The 22,327-nt window shown below is 31.6% G+C and overlaps 1 protein-coding gene, 1 non-coding gene and 1 pseudogene across 11 annotated transcripts in view; 1 reads left to right on the top strand and 2 right to left on the bottom strand.

Annotated features, from left to right (window-relative positions):
- The window catches only part of CHD9 (chromodomain helicase DNA binding protein 9), a 298,663-nt gene that overhangs the window by 79,497 nt on the left and 196,839 nt on the right, over window positions 1-22,327 (bottom strand). For all 10 annotated transcript variants that reach the window (XM_077132437.1, XM_077132435.1, XM_077132440.1 and 7 more), the window contains 9 exons: window positions 22,162-22,305; window positions 21,796-22,051; window positions 20,922-21,132; window positions 17,944-18,139; window positions 16,031-16,198; window positions 15,243-15,422; window positions 7,883-7,993; window positions 2,500-2,696; window positions 1,861-2,060 (listed from right to left, as the gene is read on the bottom strand). In XM_077132437.1, the coding sequence (XP_076988552.1) occupies window positions 1,861-2,060; window positions 2,500-2,696; window positions 7,883-7,993; window positions 15,243-15,422; window positions 16,031-16,198; window positions 17,944-18,139; window positions 20,922-21,132; window positions 21,796-22,051; window positions 22,162-22,305 (1,663 nt within the window). The remainder of the gene's footprint in view (window positions 1-1,860; window positions 2,061-2,499; window positions 2,697-7,882; window positions 7,994-15,242; window positions 15,423-16,030; window positions 16,199-17,943; window positions 18,140-20,921; window positions 21,133-21,795; window positions 22,052-22,161; window positions 22,306-22,327) is intronic.
- On the bottom strand, window positions 19,423-19,493 carry TRNAD-GUC (transfer RNA aspartic acid (anticodon GUC)). Its single transcript has one exon. It is a non-coding gene; the product is annotated as a tRNA-Asp (tRNA).
- On the top strand, window positions 20,039-20,138 carry LOC143660439 (U6 spliceosomal RNA; annotated as a pseudogene).

The following is a 22,327-nucleotide window of genomic DNA, read 5'->3' as shown; positions in this document are numbered from 1 at the left end:
TTCTCTTTACTGATTTATAAGAGTGTTTTCAAGAAAGAATCTAATTATATTTGAGTGAATATTCTATCTTTACCTAGAAAGCTGGAAGGCTCTTGACATTGATGGCTATATTTCACTCTCTCCTCTTAAAATAGGCCTCAGTTGACCAATCCTGTCTAAATAGGTTCTTTCAGTTGTTCTCCATCTCAGCACTTATTTACTTCACAGTACTTATCACAGTCATTAACGATTTAAGTACTTTGTTTACTTCCTTATTATGTCTATCTACCTGGCCAGAACGATTTCATAAGCTCAGGAAGATTATGTATCTTGGGTCTTATCTTCCTAGTACCTTGCACAAGAAGTACATAGAAGGCACTCAGTAGACATTTATTGATTTATTGGAATAAAATAGTAATATAAATTTAAGATCAGGGTGAATCTATTTAGATTTTTATAGAAAATTCAATTATTGATGCCATGCAAGAATTATTTTATGCAAATAAGATTATTATTAGCAAGGCTATGGAGAAAAAAATATTCTCAAATACCTTTGATGTTATTGTAAACTGGTATAGCCATTTCAGCCAGCAAAGTACTCATCAAAATTTAAAATGTATATTAATATTCCTCAAATTTTAATATGTATACTAATTATTGGGATTCTTGCTAAAATGAAGATTCTGATTCAATAAACCTGAAGCTTAAGATCCTGCAAGTCTACATGACAAGCAAATTCACTGCCCTTCTCCTTTCTGTATGGGACATGACTCCCAGGGGTGTGGACTTTCCTGGCAACGTGGAACAGAAATCCTAGAATGAGCTGGGACTCGGCATCAAGGGATTGAGAAAACGTTCTCCACCAAAAGGCGGAAATGAGACAAAATAAAGTGTCAATGGCTGAAAGATTCCAAACGTGTTGAGAAGTTATCCTGGGGGTTATTCTTACGCATTAAATAGATAAAAACTTTTTAGTTAAGACGTAACTTTGTGATTGTGATTGTGAAAACCTTGTGTCTGATGCGTTTTTACCTACCTTGTGGGCAGATGAGTAAAACACATGGATTAAAAATAAATAAATAATAGGGGGAACAAATGTTAAAATAAATTTAGTAGACTGAAATGCCAGTGATCAATGAAAGGGAGGGGTCAGGGGTATGGTATGCATGAATTTTTTTCTGTTTTGTTTTTATTTCTTTTTCTGAATTGATGCATATGTTCTAAGAAATTATCATGATGATGAATATACAACCATGTGATGATATTGAGAGTTATTGATCATCAAGAACGGAATGATCATATGGTAAAAATATTTGTGTTTGTATGTTATGTTTAATAAATAAATAAATTTAAAAAAAGATTCTGTATTTCTAAGAAGCAATCAGGAGATGCTGCTACTGCTGATCGGCAGAGTATACTTTAGGTAGTAAGGATACATATAGTATAATTTAATCCTATTTCTTGATATCAACTTTGGTGAAAGATTATTCATGTGCACATGGACAACTATACAAAAATCTTCACTGTAACTTGTTTTTAATTGCCTAAAACTGGACAAAACCTAAATGCTGATCTTAAAAGTGATGCTAAATATATTATGATATAACCAGGCTGTGAAATGCTTAGGAGGAATTAAAAAAACAAGATTACTGATGGAAACCACCTAGGGCATACTGTTGGTTCAACAATTTACAAACCATTACATATTTAATAGCAATTATATAAAACCCACCAAAGTGATAACATTCGTATTTTTTCAAACTGGGAATTGAATAGGCAGGGCAGGTTACTTTAATGTCATGCTTCAATATTTTCTTACGAGAATATGTAAATATTACTTAACTAAACATCCATTAAAAAGAAAACAGTAAGTATTCTTACCTAGATGATTTTGCAGCTCTCTTGTTTGCCCATCTTCAGTTGGGGTGATGAGATCCCATATGAAACCTTTAATTTTCTCATCTCCTCGGTAGTGAACAAGGCAATATGCTAAAAGGGCTCGGCAAATTATTTCTACATCATGCTCATTTAGCTGTCTTTTAAAACGGCCATGAGACAGAATCTCTCTCCATCGGCCCCACCTGGTTTAAAAAGATATATGAATGTTCATAGTGAGACAAGTACTAGAGAGAACTACAACATGATGAAAACCCTGACAAACTACAAAAAACTTTATTATTATTTGCCTACTGAAATTTATTTTTCATAGATAAATTGCAGAGCCATGGTACAATAATTTCTAATATATTTTATTCAATAATGGATAAGAACAGTCTTCACTTTATATTATTAAATGTGCAAATTTGAGAACATTAATCAGGAATTTGACTTTAGTGATACATTTATAATTTAAACACTTAGGTATATTTTATTCTAATATTAAAAATGTGTTAAACACAGGTATTCAGGACACTTTTATAATAGATTTTATTGATTTTAACAGAATAAAAAGTATATCAAAAAACAATATATGTTCTCTAACTGGACTGATTACTATAAACATTAAAAATATTATTTTACCCATAAACTAGTAGATTTTTCTCTACTCGAAAGCATTCAGTTCTTCCATAGCCATTTGAACGATCACAGGGTCTCCGGAGTTTAGGCTTTTCATCTCCTTCACTTTCAACTTCAGATAATTCAGCCAATTCATCTTTTGTAGCACTAAAGGGTCTTGTTTGCTTCCTAATTCTTGGAGTATCAATAACCAAGCTGTTCTGTAAGATTTAACAGCTTTTATTTGAAGGTTCTTTTATGGTTTTGCTAATAACAATGTTTTACATTTTTACTTCATAGACTACACAAATAATAAAATAATTATAGAAAGCCAGAAAAAAGATATAAATTACTAACAAGTCTACCAACCCACTGAATCAACATAAAAAGTTTAAATTCCTTTAAAACTCTTAGTATCTTACATAAACAGTTTTATAACATTACAATCTTAGGATAAAAACAATTTGATATTTTGCTTTATTAGTAACATAAAAATTATTGTGTGGCTGTAATAATCATATTTTTAGAATGAAATTTATAGTATAATTTTTTTGACTAAATCATTGATAATTTAATTAAGATTATTTCCATTTTTAAAAATTAATACTAAATTAATTAAAAATTAATTACTAAATTAAATATAATTAATTAATTAATTACTAAATTAATTAAAAATTAATACTAAAACACATCTTTGTGATCTAAATTTATCCTAACAATAAATCCATGAGAAAGGAAATAACCAGGAATAGAAATACTGGTCAACAGGAATGAATATTTTATAGTTCTAGAAACATTGTTTCAGTGCATTCCAAAAGGGTTTTACTAGAGTACAATAAACAATGTAATAAGTGTATCAACCTTCCTATGTTTGATTCGTTCAATATGATTTTTAAGTTTATCCACTTTTTACCTTTATTGAGTAACTATTATAATTTATGCACTGTATTATGGGCTGTGGATATAATAATGAAATAAAACAGATCCTGTTTATAAGTATATGACAGCCTGGAGGGTCAAACTGATGTGTAAACAAACAAATGTGATTTGAGATAAAATATTTTAGGATACAAAGGGATACAAAGAAGTTTGCGGTCATATTAAATTGGAGAAGTCAAAGAAATTTTAATAAATAAAGATACTAGAAAGAAATCTTGAAGAATGGGTAGTTTGCAAGCAGCTAAAGAGGAGGAGGTTTTCATAAGCAGAGGAAAGAGCATGCGGCCTGAAATGTTCAGGAAGTGTTCAAGGCCTAGAGCAGGAAAAGGTAAATGGTAGAGAAGAACCAGGCACCAGACCATAATGTACACAGGTACATAGCACATATGTTTCTAGATTTTAGTTAATGTTTTTATCCATTGAAGCACTGTAAATAAAATGGGTATTAAAACTTTTTGCTTCTTAATAGATGTATAACGCTATTTTCAATTGAATTTTTCAGTGTCTGGCAATTTTGAACATCTTCCCAGGTTATTCTTTTTTTAATGAACCAGATTTGGATTTCATAAGTTTTCCTGATTATGTCCTTTCTCTGTTCCAGAATCTAATCCAGGATCCCAAACCACATTAACTGAATTTAGTTGCCATGTTTCCTTTCAATCTTTGACTATTTAGTCTCTTCCAATCTATGACTATTCTTTACTCTCTCATGACCTAGACACTCTAAAGAGCAAGTCAGTTATTATATAGATTGTTCCTCTATTTGGTGTCAGAAATCATCTCATGATTAGATTGAGGTTATGTATTTTGAGGGACAAAACCATAAAGAATTTGCCTTTCTCACAGAAAGGAGTACATGATGTTAACATGTTTTATTACTGGTAATTTTAACTTTGTCAAGTTTATCAACTATGACATTACCAGTTTTCCTTTTGTAATTAGTAAATATTTGGGAAGATATACTGAGAGAATATGCAAATATCTTGTTTCTATTTAACCTTTCACCCACTAATTTTTACATTAATTCATGGATTTTGCTGTCACAACTGTTATTGTGGTGAATTAATTGTGATTTTCTATTTTCCTCATTCCTTCTACTCTTATTTATTAGAATTCTTCAGTAAGGAAGAGGTTTCACTTTTCTTCCTTCCCAATAATGTTAAAAAAACTAACTGCATTTTTTTTTGGATAAAGTCTCAAATGCATTTTGCCCATAATCCACTGAGAAATATTTTTATATACACAGTCTCAGCAATCTGACTATACTTTCATTTTACCATTATATAATTTTCATTTTACATGATATAATTTTCATTTTTATAAAGCTGAATATACCAAAAATTTCCCTTGATTTTTTTTAGCATATTCTAATTTAGAATGTTTTGAGTTTAAAAATTTTTTTCCTACTTAGTATTTGATTAAAAAATCGATTTCTTCTGTTGTTTTTTTTCATGCTTTGATAAAAAATTTTCAAATTAAAATTTTATTTTTTAACACGAAGTTTACTAGGTAGAGAGTATTATCATAAGGTGTGATCTAATGTTCCCTCAATCCTAACCCCATGTTCTAACCACCCTTATTACATAATCCTTCCTTCTTTAATACTGTTTCTATGTTAAAAATTGTGTAATTTGATCTTTTTCTATTCTTCTTATTCTATTGTTTGGACTTTAAATCTTTCTCAGTATCATACCATTTCAATTACTGCTGCCTTATAATATTTTTATATTTTAACATAAAGTAATGCTAATCTGTCTTTACTGTACTTCATTTTCAGAAAATTCTTTAATTTTTTTCACAATGTATAAGTTTAAAAAATGTAATTACTATACAAATTTTAAATGACTATATATTTATATACGCTTATTTATAAAATTGTTAACTCTTTAATATAATCTATAAAGCCCTATAGATTTGATCCTTATCTATGGTCTCTGAGCTTATCTATTACCATTCTAACTATCTCCCTAAATTCTGCCTCTTGATTTCGGGGTTATAATTATTTCCACCTCTAGATTTGCCTGGAAAACTTCCACTCTTTGCCTAATAAACTTTTTCTCCATGTCTTTTTATATCATTGGCTCCTTCTCATTAATCAAGTCTCAGCATAAATGTCACCGCAATCTTCCCTGACCATGTTACATAATAGTATGTCTAATCCTCTAAACAGTTTCTACCATTGTACTCTGTTCATTTTTCTCTAAGACTGAAATGATCTTATATATTTGTTTGTTTATTATCTGTCTTATCCACCAGAATGTAAGCTGTATAAAAGCAGGGATTTGCCTGTTTTGTTCATTACTTAGCTCTAATACAAGAAAGGAGCTTGGTTCATAATGTGCTTTTGTTGGGTCCATACATATAAATGTATATGAGTGTATACATATTACCAATATACACTTTGGAAAAATCATAAATAAAGATCGTATTATAATTACTGTTTTGTATCTTCCCCCTTTTAAAAATTTAGTCATATGTCTTGGAGCTCTTTCTGTGTCATTATATAAGGTTCTACATAATTCTTTCTAATAACTGCACTAGACAGTACAGATGTGTGAAACCACTACTATAGGAAATTTGGTTACTTTCTAAATTTTTGCTCTAACAAACAACGATATAGTGAACATCACTGTAAAAACTATCACTCTGTATGTGTGATTATTGCCATAGGACAGTCTCTTAAGAGTATATCTATTTTTGACTATTCGTTCTTCCAGGGAATTTTAGAATTATTTTATCTAGTTATATAAAAAAATTGTTAACATTTACATTTAGGTTGTATTACATTTATGAGTTAAAATTTCTGTTTATAAATGAATTTTTATGAAAATGTTTAAACTATGTTTTTTCCCCTTATTGATAAATCTCTCAAGTAAGTTTGGTAATTCATTTTATTGGAATCATACATGTCCTTCTTTAGGTTTATTCCCAGGATCCTATATCTCTTTTTTCTTTTTTCCTAATGTGATGTCGATCTCCTTGTGCATTAGTTAGTACCAATATTTAGAAAGCCTAAATGGTCTATTTATTGTCTATCCAGTTAATTCACTAAACTCTTTTTAAATTTTAATAGTGTTTTGCAGATTCCTTTGCCTTTTTAGGCATACAAAAATGCCATCTGTATTTGCTGAAGAGTTCTTGGAAACAATTTTTTTACTTCTTGGCTTTGTATACATGATATACCATAAAATGAAAAAAGTTAAAAAAAAAAAAAAAAAAAAGAGACACTGGCAGTGAAATGTTATACATGATCTTGTACCAGATCTAGTAATGGAGGAGAAAAGGTCCAAAAGTGCATTAGGATACATATGAAAAAATTGGAATATAGGTTGTATGCCTTATATCAACATCGAATTGATCCTGAAACTGCATTTAAGGTGGTTACAAAAGTGAATGTCCTTGTTCTCAGGAAATGTCCATGGAATTATTAAGTGTCCAAGGAGGCATGATGTATATAACCTACTCTTATATATTTAGAAAATAGATGATGGATGGATGAATGGATGGATGGTAGAGAGAATGATACAGCAGAATGTGATAAAATTGTTAAAAGTGGATCTGGATGCTGAGTATGGGGTATATGTTGAACTCTCTGTATGGGTTTTCTTATTATTTTTTTGCAACTATTCCATAGGTTTGAAATTATTTCAAAATAAAAACTTAAATATATCTTTTAAAAAATGTCATTTGTGCTTTTTTTTCTTTGCTTTGTATATATATTGTGTTATACAATTAAAAGTTAAAAAAAACCCAGCCATTTGCAAATAAGGACATTTTAAAAAATATTTTCCCTTCTGTGCTTCACATAATCACACATATTTCCAAAAGACATTAAATGGTAATGATTAAGGAAGGCAGTGGTTTTATATCTAGTTGTAAAACTTGACAATCTAAAAGGCTATCTATCAAAAGGAAGCCCTGTGCATCAATTTTTAATATTAAATTCCTTTAATTGTTTAGCAGCTATTGTAATAGTAAGGCCTACAAACATTGATTTCTTGTACAATTATTAGTAAGTGAATAGTTATGCTATTATTATAACTTTTAATAATTCAATTTCAGCTTTTTCTCTCTTTCTGCTTTAGCTCTAAGGAAAGTCATTAAAAAATGGACTAAAAATACATTCTTGGTTGTCTTTTTCTCATTTTGTATTTGCCTGCAACATCATTAATGAGATTTGACAACAAACACTGACAGGAAAACAAAGCTATACAGTGATACATACGTAAAGCCTGATCTTGAAGACATTTTAATTTTTAAAAATTAAAAACACGTTATAAGAGTACAAATTGAATCAATAAAGTAAACTCACCCTGTTTCACAACCCATCATGATAGACATCAAAAGTATTAAACGAAACAGTGCCTAACTCAGTAATTGAATAATTGAACATCATAAAATATTACAACAATATTTCCAAAGTATACTCCCTAAAAGGTAGTATTTCTAGAAGGAAAGAAATACTTACTCTACCACTGACAGTATCTATGTCTATTTCTGCCTTTTTAGCCCATTTTTGCCAGAAGTTGGGATCATCTAAGGAAATATCTGTTCGATTTCCAGAAGCAACAAAACTTGCCTGAAAAACAGAAGGGAGTTTTTCAAAACGTTTTAAATCTTCGAGGAAAAAAATCTATTAAAGTATATCTAAAACATTAAGTTCTCATATTTATTGTGGATAGAATCAGCATATTCACACATACACAAATGATGTTTCAAATGCAATGGTTTGAAACAAAGCATTTTGCTTATGGCAAAAAGCTTAATACTGTTAGTAGTTAAAACAGTAGAGTTAAGTAAATTATTACTTTGGGTTAATATGAAACTTTTGGTAAGCAAGGATCAACTGGGGAAGGGAGACAGGAAACTACACAGAACAGATATATTTTCTAAAGACATTAGATGACTAATAAAATATTAGGTTAAAACTAGAATTTCAAAGCCTGCCAGTACTATATAGTTCCATTTTTTTGTATACTCATAGTCTATTCCCATAATATTTTTAAAGAGATACAACTTCTAAATGTATTACAGGATATGACAAATGAAGAAAAATGAATCAATTTTTAAAAATACAAAACTATTTTTCCTTACCACAAAAATGACAAAAATTATAAAAATTTAAGAAAACAGAGGAGTAAATTAAGAAAACATAAGTGGGCGGGCCACGGTGGCTCAGCAGGTAAGAGTGCTTGCCTGCTATGCCTGAGGAACCGGGTTCGATTCCCGGTGCCTGCGCATGTAAAAAATAAAATAAATAAATAATAAAGAAAACATAAGTGATTCATTTTTTAAAATATTGTGAATTACAAATCTTTTTGTTGAAAGAAGCTTTAGATATTACAGTTCCACAATGTAATCTGTGGATTGATAACCATTATTTGCAACTTAAGTCCTTGAAAACATGTCAAAGAAAAGTTGAAGTGTCTTAAAAAATGAAAAAAGTAGTGGAAAATAAGTACATGGAACCTTAAGTAGGGCATGTAGGTTTGTCCAGGGTGATGCCTCAATAAATCCCAGAAGGATGTGAACAGCAAATAAAAAAGTATATGCAAAGTTCCCTTGGGAGGGTAGTGAGAAATGGGGAAAATTCAACTTGCCCGAGTGGAGAATTCTTTATATTCTCACAAGCAGTGGGGACAACCAAAGCAATAGGCTGAGTCCCCAATCTTGGGGTTTGTTCATATGAAATGTAACCTCACAAAGGATAGGCTAAGCCTACTTAAAATTAGGCCTAAGAGTCACCCCCAAGAGAACCTCTTTTGTTGCTCAGATGTGGGCCCTCTCTCTCTCTCTCTGCCAACATGACAAGTAAACTCACTGCATTCCCCCTCTCTACGTGGGACATGACTCCCAGGGGTGTGGACCTTCCTGGCAATGTGGGACAGAAATCCTAGAATGAGCTGGGACTCAGCAACAAGGGACTGAGAAAACCTTCTCAACTGAAAGGGGGAAGAGAGAAATGAGACAAAATAAAGTGTCAATGGCTGAGAGATTCCAAACAGAGTCAAGAGGTTATCCTGGGGGTTATTCTTACGCATTAAATAGATATCACCTTTTTAGTTAAGGCATAACAGAGAGGCTGGAGGGAACTGCCTGAAAATGGAGAGCTGAATTTCAGTAGCCATATTTCTTGAAGATGATTGTATAATGATATAGCTTTTGCAATGTGGTTGTGTGATTGTGAAAACCTTGTGTCTGATGCTTTTTTTATCTACCTGGTGGACAGATGAGTAAAACATATGGATTAAAAATAAATAAATAGGGGAAACAAATGTTAAAATAAATTTAGTAGACTGAAATGCTAGTGATCAAAGAAAGGAAGGGATAAGGGGTATAGCATGTATGAATTTTTTTTTCTGTTTTCTTTTTCTGAATTGATGCAAATATTCTAAGAAATGATCATGATGATGAATACATTACTATGTGATAAAAATAGAATGCTCATATTGTATGTTGATTGGTTTTATTAACAAAAATTAAAAAATAAAAAAAAAGCAGTGGGAAAACATAATGCTTTAAAAAAAAAGGGCCTGAAAAATGCATGTCAACTCTTAAAACAATGACTAGAAGAATCTAGTCACATAAAATGATTTTCAAAGAAGAACAAAATTGGTAAGTGACTTTTACATTAATGCCAAATCTGGGATACAATTGAAAAATAAAAACTTCATTAAAAAGCTTCCTTAGATGGAATTTTAAACTGTAGAAAGTCACACCTTCAAAACGATAATAAAACCATTACTAGAAATAATTTATGCACAAGGAAATTATTCCCAATTTTATTTTTTAATTTTATTTAAAAAAATTTCATCTTCAGAGATACATATAGAACACTTATGGAAGATATCACATATAGATTATATGATGTCTATGATTTGCTTCAAACTAATATGAAAGACAGGCAAGGGCATAATGAAATAAATACAGCATGAGTTTATAGTTGTTAAAGATGGGTGATGAGTACACAAGCTTTCATTATACTATTCTATTTATATTTGTAGTTTGAAAATTTATAAAATGACTAAAAAATGAAGAGAAAAAAAGGTAAAATCCTGTTGTGGTTTGCTAAATCCCATCCAACACCACTTCTGTCACTCTTGAGAACACCTAAGGCTCAAACTGAGACGCTATGAAGGTTTCATACACTAAATTTGCTTTCCTGGAACCCATAATTCCTGGGGGGTTCCTAGGTCAGATAAATCCTGAAACCCAGAGGGATCAGCCTTTCCAAGATTATCAATTAATTACATATCCCTACCCTTTAATGTTGACACCCCTTCTCAAAATGAAAATGTCAGAACAGCCATTGCCCAAAGATCCCTAATAGGTTAGGAGAAGCATAAAGGGAGAAGGACGAGGTGTAACAGAGAGAATAGGATATGGCAAACGGGTATGAAAGCTGAACCACTATATTAATATTCCTTCTAGTTTCCAGTGTTTAAGAGCAGCTAGAAGGAAAAATCTGAGACAGTGGATGACAAACTCTTGGATCTGTTCTGTAACTACCTTGTTGACATATGCTTTGAAAATTATTGCTTTATTTTCCTTTAATTTGTACATATGTTTTATTTTACAATAAAAAATGTTAAAGAAAAAAGAAGGGAAAATCCTAAATTTTTCTGGCTGAATTCAGTTCATTATATTGCTTTTCAAATAAGGAATATTTTCATTCCATCTAGCATTCTTCTGAGGTTGGGTTATTGGATATTTGTATGCAGCAATTACTTAAATATAATAAATGGTTTAAAATGTGCATTCTACTGCCATATTTATAAAACAAAATTTATAAAATAAATACTTTACTGATATTTTTAAAGTTCCGTTTTTGTGTGCTTGTTCTGAACTATAGCTTTAATATTATCAAATGGCTGAAAAACAGTAATTTTTAATTTCTTTTAAATGATGAATGTGGAAGGCTAAATAATAGCTCCCAAAGATATCCAGGTCCTAATCCCTCCAACCTTGTGACTGTTAATTTACATCGTAAAATGGACAGGCAGACATGATTAAGTTAAGGATCTTCAGTTGGGGAGATTACCCAGATAGACCCTATATATAATCACAAGTGTCCTTATAAGAAGGGAGGCAGAGGGAGATTTGCATAAAGAAGAAAAAAACGAAATGTGATCACAGAAGAGATTGGAATAATGTGCCACAAGGCAAGGAATGAAGGGAGCCTTAGAAGATGGAAGAGACAAGGATTGGATTCTTCCACTGAGCCTCCACAAGTAAGGCTCAACACCATGAATTTAGCACTTAATGACTCATTTCAGAATTCTGAGCTCCAGAATTTTAAGAGAATAAATTTATGTTGTTTCAAGCCACTAAATTTGTGGTAATTTGTTACAGCAACAATAGGAAATTAATAGAATGAAACCCATTATGATAAACCCATATATTATGAAATCTCTTTTCCAACTTGAAGGAGCAAAGACTAATGAGTTTGATGAAATGAAAACTAGGTGGCCATCACCATCTGCATAAAAGAAAATATACAATGAAAATTCATCAAACTGATATGAATAAGCAATTATAACTGACAGACATCCAACAATGCACATGTAAATTCTTAATCACGACATGAATTCACTTTAATTCAGAAATGAATTTCTCGTAATTGAATATATATGCTATCCATAGTTCCAAATCTTTCTCAATATAAACTCATCAATTTTCAAGAACAGTGAAAGTTTATTGAATGAAGTTCACAGGGTTTTTTTGGTTTTTTTTTTTTTAAGTGAATGGTACAGGAATCAAAACCCAGTCTCCTGTATGGAAGGCAAACATTCTACCACTGAACCACCCGTGCACCCCACAGAGTTTTATTTTATACTACAGATTCACTGATAGATGCCTCTCTAGATTTAACTACTAACAAATAAATATTGCTTTATGTGAATTGCAGAACATTTAACATGAGAAGCCACTAAATATGAAAAGTCACTGAAAGAAAGCAACTTAAAAAGCATATTACTCTTTAGCTGCTTACCTAAAAAAAAGAAAAAAACAACTAGGATGCAGTGGGTAATCATTTTTATTCTGCTACCAGACAATTATTAATAATTGAAGTAATATTCCTAGAAGAAACTAAACTTCACAATTAAATAGCTTTTGTTAAACTCATTACAAGGGAAAGGATAATTATATTTTTCAACTAAAATTTTCTAAATGATTTAAGATGCTATTGTTAACTATACATAACCCATTTTCAAGATAGCTTACACAATTTTCTAGGATTTTGACAATGTATTAACGCCTATTGAGGAAATATCATCAAAGCACAGATTTACCAACTGCTTCTAACTGTTAAATCCTACTATCCTAGCTCCACACACCCCAATCATTTTCCTTATAATGCATTTCTTCAATCATTAAATCCCTTTGCTGTTTGCAAAAGAAGATTTTTAAATGGTGAAATCCATCTTCCTATAATAGAAAGAAGCAGAAAGTTAGTAGGGGTCATGTGTTTTCAGGGAAGGGCCCTTAAAAATAAGCCATTCCCTCCCAGGGATGAGACTGGCCCTGGCACCATGGGATCAACAACGTCAACCTGACCAAAAAGGGGGAAAGGAAGTGGAACAAATAAAGTATCAGTGGCTGAGAGAGTTCAAATAGAGTGGACAGGCTATTTTGGAGGTCACTCTTATGTGAGCTTCAGTTAGACATTGCTACCTACCATAACTTGCCAAAACCCAACTAAAACCATTCCTGCTAATCCTAAAGAATATCTACGGCAACATATAAGATTCTACAAAGCCTCTATGCCCTAAGGTAACTTTCTAGAAACCTACAACCTCCAGATGGGTCCCTGGACCAGATTAAGTCCTGAAATGCAGAGGGGCCAGCCTTTTCAGAACAGCAACTAGTTTCATCCCCCTATCCTATAGTATCAACAGCCCCTTCCAACATGAAAAAGTTAGAATAAGCATAGCCCAAATATCCCTAAAGAGTGGGAGAAAGATCAAAAGTGATGGTGGAGTTATACAGAGTACGTAGGGTTTGACAAATGAGTATGGCTGCTGAATCATTTATATTGATATTTCTTTTCATCTCCAGTACCTTAGAGCAGCTAAAAGTAAAAATCTAAAATTGTGGAACTGTAACTCACACCAAACTCTGAAATCTGTACTACAACTAATTGTTGTGATGTGTTTTGAAATTTATTGCTTTTTTGTATTTCACAAAAAAGAAAATAAGGAGGAATATAACAGAGAAGATAGGATTTAACAAATGAGAATGACTGCTGAGTCATTATATTGATATTTCTGTTGGTCTCCAGTATCTTGGAGCAGCTAGAAAAAACAAAAACAAAAACAAAAAATTGTGGAATCGTAACCCAAACAATACTTTAACATCTGTTCTATAATCGCCTGTAAAATGTACTTGGAAATCTATTACTCTTTTGTATATATGTTATATTTCACAATTAAAAAAAAATACCATCCATCTGCAGCCTCACTTCTTTTCATTTTATTTTTGCTAATTAACACTTCAAAACCTTTGGCTCAATACAATTAAAAAAAAAAAAAAGACTAGAAACTTTTCTATCTCTAGGACCCACTTGATTGTCCTTATGAAAATTTCTCAAATCAAGTTTTAGGTGATATAACCCTTTATTATAAATGAAGCTGTCAATAATGAGGCTTATTGGATAGATGGCTACCAAAGTCAAATATTTTTTCAAAAAGCACCCTGCTCCATATATGTAGCTCCATATCAAATACAATTTGATAATGCAAAGAGAGATGGATTGGATTTACTTTACCAAACTGAATCACTGAAAATAATTGTTTACACCTGAAGTCACTGGAAATTCCAGGAAAGAGTGTTAAATACCACCAACTTCACATCTTTGGTGCCATGGTTGTACCAGACGCCATTATGTCCAATGCCCACTATTTAACTGTGAGAACGAACAAATATAAGACAATTACAGACAAACTTTCTAGACTCCCTCCCTAGTTATTAGGGTTCCTTTTCACTCAATTCTCCTTCCAAATTTAATAGTTACTCACAAGTCTTGAGGGTTTAAAATAGAGATATACTGTCTAAGTATCATAGTCTTAAAGCATAGCTGATTATGATTAGAATATACTGAAGTCTATAGAGTAATGGTTACATAGTACTTTACTGTGAAATAGAAAAGGCCAAACATGATTATTATGATCTTCTTTTTAAAGATGAAAAAGACTCAAAGTGGTTAAGTAAATTAGCATAGGTCATTCAGGCTGAGTCAGAATTCAAATCCAGGTCTTGTGACTCTCCATGATTATTACCAGCTAACAATCTAAATGAGGAAGCCTAGAATCAGATGTAGTCATTAAATGTTTTACATATGCCTAAATTTAAAAAATATATAGCCAAGGATACTACCTCTATGCTAAGTCAAGACTATTTCCATGACTAATAACTTTTGATCAACTAGCTTTGAAATAATTTCAGAGATGAGGGGAAAAAATCCATAAATTGTACATTGACAGCTTGTGTTGAGTCAAGGAATTGAAAGTGAGTTAACCTCCTATATTACTATTTATGTTTTGACGATCTGGGTATATTATCTTTGATTTTGTTTAATATTTATAACTAGTATTAGTTATGATCCTTATTCTATTTCATTGGGATCTGAAAGGTATAGGTGAAATTTGATATAAGAGATCAGGAAAAAAACAAAAAAAATATATTATGTACTGTTTTTGAGTAAATTCAGTATATTTGTATATTAAATAAATGTTCTGCCATTAATTAGATTTTTAGACAGTTATATTTTTTCAGTAGTAAAGATGTGAACATCACTGTTCTATTTATAAAACGGCACTCACTGTTACCTTGGCAAATGTTGATCCGCGTCCTTCTGATTCAATTGTAATGGTTTTTGTGCGACGTTGTAAAATCTGATCAATATCTTCTTCACAGAATTTAGAGCCTTCATCTTCTTCCTCCATAATGGCACCATATGCACCTCTTCGAAGCAGGTCTTCTATTTCTTTTTTGGAAAGCTGTTGAATCTGAAGAGAAAAAAATTTTGGTGAGGAATGTCAAAAACACAAGAGGTTATGAGTAAACTGCATTTGGAATTTGGGATGCAAATAAAAGCGAATTCCCCAAAAGAACACATTGCTAAACAGTGAAGTTGTTGGCTCTTCTTTATTAAGTATCTTTAAACTAAGAATTACACATCTGTCAAAAATGGCTTCAGTAAAATAATGCAGGGAAACTTCATAGGTTCTTTTTAGTACTAGGATTCTATTATTATAAACACAAGACACAGGACAAGAATTTTTAGGGAAAAATATCAAAAACATCACTAACAACAAGAAAAAAACCCAATATTAGTAGTTTGATACTAAAAAATGATTTGAATAAAAAAATTACAACTATCTTGTAAACATATTTTTATTAGAATTTACAAGCATTGGGGCAGTACAGGAAGAATTACTTTCAATAACTCGAAATATTAACTAAGCATTGCTCTAGTCTCAAAATGCCTCTGAATATAAAGGAAATTTATTCAGTTTCAGTATGATCCAAAATTAAAGACTATACCACTTAGGTTAAGATTAAATGTACACAAAAGTAATACAAAATTCTGAAATGCAAGAAAAGATATACATACACCACCAACATTATTTTCTCTTCCACTCATGCTCTGTAATACAGCCTTATCTAGACCCAGTTTCAGACTGGCTCGATCAAACATCTCTCTCTCATACGAGTTACGAGTTACTAATCGGTAGACTTTAACTGCTTTGTTCTGACCAATTCTGTGGCAACGAGCTTGGGCCTATAAAAAAATGACAAATTATAAATTTAATCTGTTGAATATACATATATTCAGAGAATATAAATAAATGAAAGATTTTTTTTTAAAGAAGGTGTCATCAATATATTAGACAGGCACAAAAACTCTTTAAAGAGATTTTTTTATCTGATAGCAACTCAACCTATGAAGACTTAAAAATTTAACCCTAAAAATTGTTCTTATTTTCTAATAGTGTTAACTTTCTTTTCAATATACATTAGTTAAGCTGAGTAATTCTGGGGGGGGAGGGGCTAAAATGAATAAATCTGGAGATCTAAATTTTATTTAAACAGAAAAAGAGCTAATTATTTATTTAATACTTAGAGATGTTCAAAGTGGGGATGTTAGAAAATACGTAAGAATGTCACATTCTATTCTGTGTCCCTACTAAACTTAAAATTTGTAGGATAAATCTTGACCTAAAAGATTCTATGTTATCTACAGTCTTTTCCCTAAATTATTAATCATCTTTCTATTATTTTAGACAGATTAAGTTTAAAATTGTTGCTTTAAAAATTTAAAGATGGCATTGATTCTATGCTCTTTGTTTATATATTTATAATGTATTCACTTTGTACCTTAAGGAAACCAAGATTGTGAATAAACAACTTTTACTAGCTGTAGGGAAAGTAGAAAAGGCCAAAGGTTTTATTATCTTGTAAAGAATAGATTTACCTTAGCAGTAAGTAGGAAAAAACAAGTGAGTTCGGGGATCTGGGACAGTTTTTACAGGATCTCCTCAGGTTTTAATAATGTGACTTTATCATTTTATTTTTAATTAACTTTTAGAATATTACTTGTTCTTTAGGCATTTGTAAGTATAAACATACATTCCAAAAGCAAATAATTATGATTTTGGTTTAACCTAGAGATTGGCTAAATATGGCTGGTAGCCAAATCTGGCCTGCCAACTAAGAATGGTCTTTACATTTTTTTTTAAAGGACTGTAAGAGCAAACAGAAAGAAGGTGTGATAGCAACCGTAATGTGGGCCACAAATCCTAAAATATTTTGTACTTGGCCTTCTACAGAATAAGTTTTTCCCTGATTTTACGTATTAATTTTGGATAAGCCTTTGCTATTTTGAACTAGATTACATAAAATTTAGACAAATGGTCAGTTGAAAAAAAATGATCTTTTATTAAGCCAGATATATTTTCAATAATGACTTACTATATATGGCGTTGTATCTACTTAAAGTAGAATATGTTACAGCATAATGAAGTCTCAAAAACACTAAATAGTGTCTTCGTATATCTTGTTCTCTTCTCATTGTTCTCCCAGATGTACATCTTTGGCAAACTTGACCGTATCACTCTAATATCACTATATTTCTATGAAGTCCAAGCATAATCTCAATTTATGGGAATGCACTCATTTTCTAGACTATTTTGTAAAAAGATGTGCCTCTTATCTATGCATATTAGATTATATGACTATTGAGCAGATGAAATTATAAGCCATCAATTGAAAATTTTAGAATGTTAAATTTATTATACATGATATTCTTAGAATATTCTCATTCATATGTACATAACACAGATCAAACAATTAAAATACTGTACTCAACTAGGTCCATTTTGTACTAGCCATCTCATATCTTTTTATCTGGCACAGATATTTATTAGGGTAAGATACATGATAGTATGTTCAGATAAAAATGAAAGAGGTGGATCACCCAAAATAGTTACATGTGGTTTAAAACTTTGACACAAGGAATATATTTACCTGAAGATCATTTTGAGGATTCCAATCAGAATCAAAAATTATACATGTATCAGCTGCAGTTAAGTTGATGCCCAATCCACCAGCTCGGGTACACAAAAGAAAAACAAATCGATCTGAATCTGGTTTACTAAATCGATCTATAGCAGCTTGTCGGAGATTCCCTCTTACTCTTCCATCAATCCGTTCATATAAATATCTATCAATAGATACATATACATATATGACAATATAATACATTTAAACGAATATACTGAAATGAAGATATATTCTATCAAATATAAAATCAGCTTTTCTGCAATATTATGCCTACTATGCCTACTATAAAGTAAGAAGAATGAAATTACCCCATGCAGTTTTATACTACTGCATGTTAGTGCTAGGATGAAATTAGTAACATTAGTATTCATTATTTTTATATTCCTGGATACAATGGTGAATTGTTTTGGATGTACTGGTATAATATTACAGTGAAGATCATTTTCAGAAGTTGGAATAAGAAAAACTAATATTTCTACTTTCTGAAAGTCCATAAAAACTGCTTTATCTCATTATAAAAAATGCCACACAAGACATTATTAAGAAGCATACAAACATTTCTATCTTCAATTTATGTTGTGCTCTCAACTTACATACTTGCTTATACACTATCATCTATTGAGGGCAAACTGGAATGCTGACAAATTCTTTCTAGTTATTACTCTCAAGCATTCTCTTTTAATTTCTTCTGTCCTCCATTTAATATAAGCAAAATCCACATTCTGAGATGTCAATAAAAATAAAATATGCAAAAATTTAGGAGTTGGAAGTATAACTGGTATACATGTGACATCTGCCACAGCTCTTCCAGTTCAAGATGCTTTTTTCCATATATGATTTAGTAGAGTTTTAGCAGCAACTAAACTATTATCTTTAATACCTGCAAAACAGTGTATTTTTAATAATGTTACTTGTGACAATAAAGAAATTAAGGGTTTCCATGAAATCTATTACAAGGGAAAGTACAAAGTGTTATCTTTTAATAGAGATTTCCATGTAAGGAGATCAAGAAAATTTAAGAATGGATATTTTTAGGAATATGTAACTTAATCTTTCACTTATATTGTACAAAATTAAGAATAACATACATTTTGGAATTATGCTAAAAGGAGTAAAACACTGACATTAAAATATAACTAGAAATAAAAATGAAAACTAAAAATGCAGGAGACCTGGGTTCAATTCCCAGACTATGCACCCCCCCAAAAAAGAATTATATACTCTCTAATAATCAAGTAGTACAGACCCTGATTTATCAATAAGGATCAAATTCCACTGAAATAAAATCTAGTTGAATATTCAGACAGACTTTTTTTTGGTATGCTGTGTGGTAGGGGTCACATTTCATTCTTTTTCCATGTGAGTATTCCCTTATATTGCAGCAGCATTTGTTGAATTTTTTTGTTTTTTTCATTTGTTTTGTTTGTTTTGTTTTTTGAGAGGTGCATGGGCCGGGAATCGAACCCAGGTCTCCCACATGACAGGTGAGAATTCTACCACTGAATTACCCTTGCACCCCCCAGATACTCTTTTATATTAATATGTTGATACTTTACTGGAACACTAATGATAAAAGAAACCCATTATTATAATGTAACCATATTTATCTAAATACTAATTAGATAGTATTTAAGACTACCTTGCTGTCATGCTTAAAAAAACCAAACACATTCATCAGAAAATAAATCAGGCACAAATTTTACTCACGTGTAAGAGTAAAAGTGCAACAAGTTAAGGGTCTAATTATAACAATGAAATAGATCCAAAAAGGGTCTTCAATCACCTTTTTCAATTTTGAAGACAGTTGTCAAAATAGAAGTCATTATAAATATTATAAAGTGTCATTGCTGCCACAAAGTTTACAGATCATGTAAAATGTACTCTGAAAATGTTCTAAAATTGTTGTGATGAATGCACAACTATGTGAAGATACTGTGAGCCAGTGACTATATAGTTTGGAGGATTATATGGTATGCGACTACATCTCAATAAAAACTGCATTAAAAAAGAAAAAAATTAAAATAAATAAAATAAACTTCAAAAAAAAGCAAGCTGGTTCTTGCTTCAGCAGCACATATACTAAAATTGGAATGATACAGAGATTAGCATGGCCCCTGTGCAAGGATGACAAGCAAATTCGTGGAGCATTCCATGTTTAAAAAAAAAAAGGCAAGCTGCCATAAATCCTACAGATGAAAGCAAGTGAAGTCTTCCAACCTGAGGGAGCCTGAAAGTAGATGCTTCTCCAGTTGAGTCTCCGATAAGAACCTCGATTGCACCTGCACACCTGGATTGCAACCTGGTGAGACTCTTAAACAGAGGCCCAGCTAAGCTATGTCTAGATTCCTGACCCAGAGAAACTGGGATATAATGCATATTGTTTTAAACTGCTAAATATGAAATCATTTGACAAGCAATCTAGAAAAGTAATACAATAAGGTATGATTTATATAAAACTCTAGTAAATGCAAACTAAAGGATAGAAATCAGACAAATGGTTGCTTGGGGCTGGGAGACTAGAGAGGGACAGGAGAGAGGGATTAGAAAGGGGTACAAAAAAGTTTGGGGTGATTAATATATTCACTGTTGTGACTGTGTTGTATATACATGTTAAAACATGAATTAGTGCAGTTTAGGTTATATTTATATCTCAACAAAGTTGTTTAAAAAATGTAATCTGATAAACCAATCCCTAGGCCAACAAATGCCTATTTATTTGTAAAGTTTTCTTAATCAGTTTCCTTAATTCCACCTACCATTGCAACATATGTAGGTTAGGAAAAATATAGCACATAATATCAAACAATCTTTCCTCATAGGTTGAAATAGATTCTTATCCTAGGTAAAGCTAGACTATACATAGTACAGTGCTTCAAAAAACCATAATAATATATACTTAGCATAATTCATAATATAATTCAGAGGATTACAGAATCCCTCACCTTTTATGAATGAGATAGTCCTCCAGGATGTCAAGGCAGCGTACCATCTGAGAAAAAATGAGCACTTTATGACCTCCAGCTTTCATTTTTGGAAGGAGTTTGTCAATAAGGACCAATTTACCAGCAGACTGGATCATTGCTTGAAGATGAAAATCAGAAGCAGCTGGATTATATGTATCTCTAAATTCTCCAAGAATTTTCTCCTCAGCTCCTGTTAAAGGAATATGAGAAAAGAGTAGCAATGTACAAATAAATGTAAGAAACTCCCAACTGCTTTCTTTTTTTATCAGAATTAGTGCTTTTCTATGCTTCTATAACTTATTATCATACCAGGGTTAGTACTCTTATTTTTATTCTAGGTAAGTAAGAATAAGAATAGTTACTGTGCTAAGAAACACTGTCTTGCATAAAGTAAATATATAAGGAGTGTATTTCTAGGAATAAGTGAAAAGACCCAAATCTTAGGCATAGAGAAAGCTAGTAGAGAACAGAGACCTTAAAACGTTTTTTTATCTTAGCACAAACTTGAGAGATACTAACTGGGGGTGGGGGGTGGGGGGGTGGATTTAAATCCAGAGTTGTAAGGATGGCCTCTTTGTTTTTCCTTGACATGTATTAAACTGGAGGAGGAATACCCAGTTCAAGCTAGACTGAACAGAGCTTCTGCTATTATAACTTGGTGTGATATGGGACTCATAGTAGTTCATACTGCCCTGGGCTCTGAAACACTTGTGAACTCTCAGAATACCAGTGTGGAGAGCTGCAGGGGCACTGCCTTTACTTGTAAAAGCCACTAGGGCTATTGTGGGGTATTATTTTATTTGTGGTTGTTCAAAGAAAGAAGTTTTGTTTCTTTGCAATCCTTTTTAGCTACCTTTGATAAGATATGGATGATTACAACACTTCCTGAGCTCCATCATTGTATTGACCAAGTTAGGTACATTAGTTTGTCCTGCTCCTTTAGATAAAAATGAAAAGTTCTTTTCCAAAATAGCCCGATAGTATTTCTTCTGAATGTTAGTAAGTTCTACTTCAATGATCGTTTCTTCCTTAGGGGCCAACTTCTTTTCTACATCTTCTTTCAATCGTCTCAGCATCATTGGTTTCAGGATAGCCTGAAGTTTCTGTACCTGCATAATGATGAAAAGATATATAATATATGCACACATGCAAGTACATACACAAATAAGCACAATGATAAGAAACTTGGTGTACTTATTTACAAAAAGCAGTAGGATACCTGTTCCTCTGTTTTCAGATCCCCAAATTCTTGCATAAAGGTTGATTCAGAAGGAAACCTTAAAGGCTCAAGAAAGTGAAGAAGACTGAAAAGTTCTTCAACTGTATTTTGGAGTGGTGTGCCAGTCAAAAGCACCTTGTGTTCCTATATAAAACAAGAATAATTC

The sequence above is a fragment of the Tamandua tetradactyla genome, chromosome 16 (assembly GCF_023851605.1).
Source record: "Tamandua tetradactyla isolate mTamTet1 chromosome 16, mTamTet1.pri, whole genome shotgun sequence".
Lineage (NCBI taxonomy): Eukaryota > Metazoa > Chordata > Mammalia > Pilosa > Myrmecophagidae > Tamandua > Tamandua tetradactyla.
This window is presented reverse-complemented; position numbering and strand designations above follow the sequence as displayed.